We start from the raw sequence: 9,041 nt of genomic DNA, 5'->3' as shown, positions 1-9,041 counted from the left end.
TTGATGATTGTTTCAGTGTCATCTTCACATTGACAATAAAAGGGATGCAAACAAAACAAGGCCTCCCAAAGGCCTGTGCTTGATTGCACAGTTGTGCATATACATGTATTTATTTATTTATTTATATATATATATATATATATATATATATATATATATATATATATATATATATATATATATATATATATATATATATATATATATATATATATATATATATATATATATATATATATATATACACACACACACACACACACACACACACACACACACACACATATACATATGAGTCTACAACGCCTGCTGCTGCTGCTGAGGTCTATAGAGGTCCAGTGATTTGCCCTCCAGCACCATCTGGATCTCTTTGGCGTCCAGAGTTTCATATGTTAAGAGGGCATCAGCCAGCTTCTTGTGCTCCTTACTGTAAGTCTTGAGGATATTCTTAGCACGTTCATATGAGTCCTAAATAAAAGAGAGAAATAAAAAAACATTTACAGAAAGAGAAAAAAAAACATTTTGAGAAACAGAATAGAAAAAATTATAATTATTATTTTTAAATGACACATATGTTGCTCACCTTTAGTAAAGCTCTGACTTCCTGTTCAATGGCTGCTTGTGTTTCAGGGCTTTGCTTTGAAATGTCTCCATAGGTCATGACACCGAGCTGTAACAAACACATAACCAAGATGAATGAACAATGGGTCTTCTCATGCATCGACCACTTGTAGCTAGTGATTACTGTAAAGCGAGTAACAAAGGGCTTTTCACTGAGCTGTGTGTAATTGCACCGAATGACACAGTAATGTTAGAGGACTGCAGTTTTTAGGTCCACTCCCCTCTTTTTCTTCTTTTATTACAGATTTGTATTAACTTCAAGATTAATTCATTGAATACAGTAGCTGTAGATGTGCTACTGTGTTTGCTTTTAATATAACAAAGTTTGGCTGACATAAACTGACTGAGGACAAATGTTGTGTTTGGCTTCATAACTTGTACTACTTTACTTACTGTAAATAAAGATGTACACCTGCAGCAGTGTGTACAGTTAAAGCCTAGAACAGCACTGCTAAGTCCTTCAATGCTGGTTGGAATAAAAAACAAACAACAAAACAAACAAAAAAAACCCAAAAACCTACAGACATCATCTGCCACACAAGTCTAAATTCTCACCTTGTCACTCATGCCGAATCTGGTCACCATCAATTTTGCGATTTTGGTTGCACCATCAAAGTCGCTGGAGGCACCTGAAATGGTTAACAATGTTTTTTTGTCATCTTCCAAACAATCAGAGCGTAAGACTAGAGACTAGTAATTTATAAAAACTTCTTCAAACCACACAAATTTATTTTCTTACATTGATAAAAGCACACAAATAAGTGTATTTATACTTAGAAAAAAGAAAATCTCTGGGTGTTAACCTGATAAACCTTTAAATGTTATAATCACAAAATACTATTCATAGCTCAAGCATTTTATATTTATGAATCATGTCCTACCAATCAGTCCCTCTGTGTGTCGTACCTGTGGTGATGTTATCGTTCCCAAAGATGAGCTCCTCTGCTACTCGGCCGCCCATGCTGACGTCCATCTGAGCCAGCAGCTGGGCTCGTGTCTCGCTCCAGCGGTCATTCTCTGGAAGCATCGACACCTAAAACACGGCACGCTTTATTAAAAAAACAAAACAAAAAAAAAACCCCAATCCCAGAAGAAATACATACAATACTGCGAAACTGTAACAAAAGCTCACATGGCCCAGAGTTGGTCCTCGAGGCATGATAGTAGCCTTATTGATGGGCATTGCATCTTTGGTGTAATAGGCAACAATGGCATGGCCGGACTCGTGGTATGCGGTAATGGTCTTATTCTTCTTGTCAATTTCAACACTCCGCCTCTCAGGGCCTGAAATGTGAAATGGAAACATAAAGAAATAATCATGATGGTGTTCCTGTCTCCTTACTTAATAATGTACAGGTGATCAGTGTAATGTGAAATGTAGTGCTGTGGGCTGCACCGTGATCACTCATTTACCCATGAGGATCTTGTCCTTAGCGAACTCCAGGTCCTTCATTGTGACCATCTCTTTCCCATCCACTGCTGCCTTCAGGGCTGCCTGGTTGACCAGGTTCTCGAGCTCTGCCCCTGAGAAGCCCACTGTGCCTCGGGCAATAATCTCTGCATCAAAGGCTGGGAAAGAACAAACAGTGTTTGTAAAGGTGATCAACGACAATGGTGTCATTTAGAGAAACGGCAAACACAGGTTTCCTCTCAAGCTTAGTTCCAGCAGAGAAGGATAATAGAAGGAGAAAAAAAAGGATGAGATCAAAAGGTAGTTAGAGATATCCTTAATATTGTTGAATACTTTACACCCAGACCTACCTGGGTCTACTTTGATCTTGGAGAGGTACCAGTTGAGAATCTCTGTGCGGCCTTTCACATCAGGGCGAGGGACCGTCACCTGCATGTCAAACCTCCCTGGTCGAACCAGAGCGCTAAAGAGTGATGCAAAGCAGCAATAATTAGTACACAGAAGTTTATTCTGTTGAATTTTTATTTAGGAGAACAAATACTACTTAAAACTATCGCAAAACGACACTCAAAATGTCTGACTAATATCTGTAAAACGAATGTGTTTCATCAGAAGCTGCATAACTGCACAATAACTACCTCTGATAGTAAATGCTAAAAAATGGTTTAATTTTACTGTCACTTTACAAAAAAATTAACATGTTTATGGCATACATAACAAGCACTTCATCCTAAATGTTTACATACTTATCCAAAGCTTCAGCAAAGTTTGTAGCACCAATAACAATGACTCCTTCATTTGGTTTAAATCTGTAAAAGAGCAAAACAAAACATTGGCAACTGTAAATTTAAGGTATCTACACCACCAATCACACTATTCGGTTTAACTAACACTGACCCATCCATTTCAGCCAGCAGCTGGTTGATGGTTTGTCTGGAGTAAGGATGCATAGGGGACTCTATTCTCTTTCCACCCACGCTGTCCAGCTCATCAATGAAGATGACACAGGGAGCATTGGCTTTTGCCTCTTCTGCAAAACACAAAAATAGAGGTTATATTTTTTTAAAATACAATTTTAAGTGTAACTAACCTTTCTCACATCCAGTAAACTTACTGAAAAGGTTTCTGATTCGGCTCGCACCAACGCCCACGAACATCTCATCGAACTCCGATCCGGAGGCGTAGTAAAAAGGAACATCGGCCTCTCCGGCCACGGCTCGTGCTAACAGAGTCTTTCCTGTGCCTGGGGGACCAACAAGCAGGATCCCTGAGGAGACCCAAATGGAAACACATAAGGAGAAAAAAACAAAAAAAAACAAAAACCCACCCTATTTAATTTACTGAATTTTCTTAATGATCAGTAAATGAAAAGAATGATAAGATGAATTAGCAGCATCGATACCTTTTGGCAGCTTTCCACCCAAAACGGTAAATTTCTGTGGGTTTTTCAGAAACTCAACAACATCTTGCAGTTCGCTCTTTGCCTCCTCCACTCCTTTGACATGCTCAAATGTTACATTCTTCATCTGGATGGGGTCGACTGCAGAGTCAAGACCGGATGTGGTGCGGAACCTCACTACGAGACCCCCAAAATAATCAGTTCAATAAATACATATTTTCAATGTCTGACAGTAACAGCTGCTTCCTGCAGCACACATTTATTTTCTACCAGTTATTCATAAAGCACGAACACAGTAATGAAATAAAATAGTTTGTATAGATATTTATATGTTAAAGCATAGTATCATGCACCAAAATAATCTGTCAAACCCTACATGCGCACTAGTACATTATTGTAATAAATACATAAATATATATATGAATATTTAAGCTGAAAATTTGGTGAAAATTAAGTGAAACACTCCTTTTCTAATGCTTTTGCACCCTTGGAAGGTGTAAATCAGCAGGCAGTGTGCATATAGGATTATGATTTAATTTGAAAGCTTAAGAAAGAATGAAGACTGAAACAAACCAGCATCAGAAAAGGGGCCTTTACCGGAGAGAAACGGGGTTCTTGAGAGGCCATAAATACCAATGAGGAGGAGGACCAAGAGGATCAACCTGGTTCTCCTCAGTGAGTCTGTAAAACATAACAGACAAAAAAACAAAACAAAAAAACAAATCAGCCAATCTTCATCTCTGTACTCAGCTCAGCACTGCTACCAACTGTTATAATGAAAAACAGGTAACTGTGTCTTTGTCTAGACCACATGCCTTGTGTTCTCTGAGTCAAAGCTTGAGACCTCATGAACCCCTCAGTGAAACCCGTCTTGAAAGCCTCCTGCTGGTTTTCTGGAAGGTTTTTTTGTTGTATCACTTGGTCCAAAGACTGTGCCTCGACTCCTTTTTCTTTAGAGAGCAATCCCTGGGAGGGAAAAAAAGTAGACATGGTAAATCTGCTTTCCCCCTCATTTAAATGTGTGCTTCAAATAGCAACTCAAAATCTGCAACGAATTGGTCAAGTTGTAGACAGAGCTAAAGGGTCAAAGTACCGTAAATCCCGGACTACAGAGCGCACCTGATTAAAAGCCGCATGCTCTAATTTTAGAAAGAAAAAAAATTTTGTACTTGTACAGGCCGCACCGGATTTTAAGTCGTATGCGTTTCACTTGTAATATGAGATATTTACACAGAAATATTACACGTGAGGATTTTTAACGTTTAATTTAATCCGTAAGGTAACATAAACATGGTAACATAAACGTTATGGTAACATACAAAAATACATACTGCAAATGCTTTTTTTCCTCGAACAGCAGTATACGTACCTATCGGTAACACACAAATTACGTTGCTTATGGTTTTTTTACGGAACAGTGCACAAACAACATTACAACGTCTCTTAACAACCGGTAAAAATATATACCGTATATATACTACTTATCAATTTTATTGGTCTACTGTTACCAGGCAAAATGTTTTTGGCCGCATGAAAGAAAATATGCATTAGCCGCACGTCAGTATAAGCCACAGTGTTCACAGTGTGGGGAAAAAGTAGCGGCTTATGACCCGAAAACTACGGTATGTTGTTCATTCTAACTGCATAACTAACTGTGCAGTGTCCGAGAAATAATGCTTATTCAGTAAATACTGAATTTATGTTGGATTAACCAACAGTCTGTACTCAGAACAGTGCAACAGATACATCAGTCATGTGGGGGCATACCTTCATGAAGCCTGGAGTGTAGGCTTCAGATTCCACGGGACCGTCATAACCAGACTCCGCCCGTCTGGTCCTTGATCGAAGTGTCTTGAAACCGCGACTCTGGACCCATACTACACAGACAGAAAACATGTGACTATATGTCAAGTATCTTTAACCTTTTTCAGACATGGGGTATATAACATTTCTGGCTTCTTCAGTCTGTTAAAATGACAGCTGTTTATCATAAGTAAGTCTAGCTGTGCTCTAATCGCATGTAACTACACTTTTGAAAATGTAATCATCGCCAGTGTCGTTGCAAAACAGCATAGTTTTTGTGTGCAGCACGGTATTGCTGTTTATATAGGGGCCCCCATGGTGGCTGTGCTTTAGCTCAGGCCCTGCTGTGAAGACCAACTCATAACAAACAGAACCTGTTTGTTGTAAAGTGAAACTGAGTGTTAAAGACAGTGAAAGCCATCCAGTGGAGCCATTGATAGCCCCAAATTGCTTTTTCCGTCTTACTGCTATTGAAGGCCTAAACCAAGACTGCTTTTTGAGAGCTAAGCAACGTAACGAAGAGCATATACAGAACATATATATCGGACCTGTATAAATTGTAAGATTGCGTTTTGACTTTTCACTCAGGCATGAGGCTAAAAAAGCTCAGGTGCCTTCAGATAAATGGAAAGGAGTGCATGCCTGAAAGGGGCTTTAATTCCACTAAGTTTGTATAACGTCAGCTTCTTACCAGGCAAAAACTGTAGTTCTGAGCAAGCTTGTCTTAGTGGGCTGTGGTATTGTCTGTGGAATAATGGTGAGCCGAAAAGCCCCAAATTCCTGTGTGAGAACCCTGTGAGAAAAATCGTACAAAAAGAGAAAAAAATCTCAAGGTCTGTTTCACATTAAAACATCTGGTTAAATAAATAAAGCTCGACTGAGCTGCTCACCGTGCTTGTTGTGAAAGAAGCTGTCTGCAGAAACGTGGCTCGTTCTCCATATCGAAGGAACAGCTGGAGGCTCTTCTGGTCCCGGTGTAGGCAGTAACCTGCTGACGAGCTCGTTCAGCTGACTCGCCCTGAGCTCGGACAGACCCAGATCCTTCAGACTCACACTGGGCTATAAGGAAAGGATAGCAAAGGTAGGTCATCTACAACTCTAAGGTAGGGCTGGGCCATATCATACTGTTCACGGTAATACCGGTATAATGTTAGGCAATAATAAGAAAATGAAATATCGTGATAGAATATGGGTAAAACGCGCATGTGCAGTGCCTTTGTTTTTATATTATATTATCATATTATATCGTGATAAATATTTTTGGCCATATTGCCCTGCCCTACTCTATGGAGCAACTGATCACCTAAAAGTAAGTAAGTACGTAAGTAAACATGACACAGAAAAATAAATAAAAATGAGAAATAGTCTAAATAAAAATGCAATAGGCTCCAGTCTTCAATCTCACCTGAGGAACAACCAACAAATTCTGAGCCTAGGATCTCAGACTGTGAGTAAGAGTGTGTTTAAGAATTTAACTTGGCCATTTAGTGCTCTTTATTCTAAAATAAACTGGGAACAAATGTAAGGAGTATAAAACAGGAGTAATACAAGCTTGCTTACTAGGATATATTAGAAGTCAGGCTGCAGCATTTTGTATCACTTGGAGTCATGACATTTTCTCAAGTTCATCTGAAAAAACTATACCTTGCAATTTAGAAATACTCCTTAAATTGAAAAAACAAAACAAAACAAAATAGGTACGTCAAAGTAGATGTTGCATGTGAGTGAAAGCCCAGAGAGGAATCAAATATAACACCAAGATTATGAAGACTGGACTTAGCAGATAAGCAACACAATGAACTATAATCACAGCCTCTGTGTTTTTGGAATATATAACAAAGTAATTACTGGAGATCCAGTAACTTATCCGGATAAACATTCAGTTAGGTTAGGTTGGACAATCTATCCAGCTGATAAGGCTTGAAATTCAGCTGTATATGCATTTTACTGGCATGAAAATGTTGAAGATTTTCAGAAAAAAACAAATCTAATAATGCCAGCTAAAGGAAGAATGTTGAAAGAAAGGCAATAATGGACCCAGGATTAAGCCTTGCAGCTCACAGGTTAGAGAAGCAGTGTTAAAGGAGAATATATTCAACCTAACCTAACAGAGAAAGCCCAGTCAGATAAATATGAGGAAAACCTGTCTAATGCAGAGCCAGAGAAGAGTCCCAAACAGGTAAAATCTCTAACGAGGATGATGAGGGTTTTCTTTTTCCCATTTTGGTAACCAAGTCTTTTAGTGTTATTGTCTTCATAGAAACAGGGAGACTTTTCATGGAAAGTCCACTGCCCTTTTCAAACATCGATTGACAAGCAGACTACTTTGTCTCTTTATCAGAGCATGCTGATGTAGAGGATCACTCTTATTATGATTCATGAAATTATTGAAATAAGAAGATCTAGCCTCTTTCACTTCCTCATTAGAAGAGTGGAGAAATCCTTTAAAATTTTCTCTATGGACAGTCAGACCCGTGGTCTTCCTTAGTCGCTTGTTGCAAAATAAGCGATGACCTATTTTCTGAGGAGCAACCTGATCCATAAGGACAAGGCAATGATCGTTAAAACAGTGAACAAAGAGATATATCCTTTACTTAGACACATTACTATGGTACAGTATAATATAGTGTGCGGCCATTAAAAGTAGTGAAGATTCAATAAGGTTTACTCATAAACATACTTCCATAAAGTCGCCATCAACAGATCTGTGGTTTACCTTAGATAGTCCACTGTAACAAAACATGTACTATGTCACCTTCAGCTACTAACCTCAGGAGATGGATCTCACCTCTCTCAGAAATGCACTGTGCTCTGGACTGAAGTCTTTGTGAAGAGCCTGGATTGAAGCTGTGGCTGAATTCTTCAGAGAGTGGAGGGCATTGATGAGCTGGCTGAGAGGCACTATCATCTGGGAAGACACAAGAACAGCAGTAGCTTAAAACACTCTCATAGCACCTCACATTTTCTGCATGTACATTTAACGTTTCCCATTCTACTTGTTTTTTTGTTTTTAAATGAGACTTCCAGGCGGAGACAGCGTGGTCAGGACTGTTATGTCAGTGTTATTCTGCACATAGAGCGGTTTGGCCCACATACGGCAGACGTATGGGAGTTACGTAACCTCTACTCTTTAAAGGATTTTTTCAAATACTTTGCTTAAATTAACCTAGATTTTTCTTCACGTATCTCTGGGTAAAGTCACGACCGAAACCTCACGTATCAAGCTCGTCTCCGCACCGACACAGGGTGACAGCGTGACGTACGCATGGGCTTATTCTGGAGTAATCGTTATGTTCTTGCTAACACTAGGCGAGCTAAAGGGAAAAGGGGGTGAAATAAGCAACAGGCAGCAGAGCTTCATGTCGATATAACTCCCATAACAGTCCTAAAATAAACACTAACTTACAACTAAAGACTAAATTCACTCCCAGACGAACACACATGAGCTAGCCAAGTCAATAAGCCGCTATCTAGTCGGCTTACCTGCTGTGGCTGAAATGACGAAGACAGCGAAAACATTTTTGCCGATGGATGCTACAAAAACGGACGTTGGAGGGCTGGTTTGTAAGGACAGACCCTCTATATAACCCAAATTAATGCGTCCTCCCGAAAGGGGCGTCCTTTTGGTTTTCCTTGTTACACAACTTTCCGCAGTTACACAACTTTTTTTTTTCAGCTAATAACGCCAAATGGATCCCCCGGCATCTGAGGTCAAACGGACTACAAAATGACGTCAAGAAGAACTACTACCGGGTGATGCTTGCATCATTGCGATTGTTTCCTTGAACTCATTAAAATTAATTTATA

At 39.3% G+C, this 9,041-nt stretch overlaps 1 protein-coding gene across 2 annotated transcripts; it reads right to left on the bottom strand.

Annotated features, from left to right (window-relative positions):
* Positions 1-247: 247 nt before the first annotated feature.
* Positions 248-8,960, bottom strand: LOC134634837 (ATP-dependent zinc metalloprotease YME1L1-like). 2 transcript variants are annotated; one of them, XM_063484252.1, is made up of 18 exons: positions 8,718-8,960; positions 8,023-8,142; positions 6,125-6,293; positions 5,926-6,027; positions 5,199-5,308; positions 4,247-4,397; positions 4,005-4,112; positions 3,435-3,608; positions 3,147-3,299; positions 2,930-3,062; positions 2,779-2,841; positions 2,383-2,495; positions 2,035-2,190; positions 1,754-1,905; positions 1,528-1,654; positions 1,177-1,250; positions 584-670; positions 248-468 (listed from the first exon to the last, which is right to left on the bottom strand). In XM_063484252.1, exons 1-18 carry the CDS (start codon positions 8,751-8,753, stop codon positions 298-300), a joined length of 2,199 nt encoding a protein of 732 aa, XP_063340322.1. In that variant the 5' UTR covers positions 8,754-8,960; the 3' UTR covers positions 248-297. The 2 variants fall into 2 exon arrangements, with proteins under 2 accessions (XP_063340322.1, XP_063340323.1); XM_063484253.1 differs by having other exon boundaries at positions 4,029-4,112.
* Between the last annotated feature and the right edge of the window lie 81 nt (positions 8,961-9,041).

This window comes from Pelmatolapia mariae, linkage group LG9 (genome assembly GCF_036321145.2).
Source record: "Pelmatolapia mariae isolate MD_Pm_ZW linkage group LG9, Pm_UMD_F_2, whole genome shotgun sequence".
NCBI lineage: Eukaryota > Metazoa > Chordata > Actinopteri > Cichliformes > Cichlidae > Pelmatolapia > Pelmatolapia mariae.
Note: the sequence above shows the minus strand (reverse complement) of the source record. Positions and strands in the feature narration are given on the sequence as shown.

Bases quoted from the DNA above. Each gene is read 5' to 3' on its own strand.
- LOC134634837 (XM_063484252.1), bottom strand. From the start codon at position 8,753: ATGTTTTCGCTGTCTTCGTCATTTCAGCCACAGCAG. The intron at 4,398-5,198 runs GTATGCCCCCAC...TTTCCCTCCCAG, and splicing joins ACACTCCAGGCTTCATGAAG to GGATTGCTCTCTAAAGAAAA. The intron at 2,191-2,382 runs GTAGGTCTGGGT...GTTCTTTCCCAG, and splicing joins CAAGATCAAAGTAGACCCAG to CCTTTGATGCAGAGATTATT.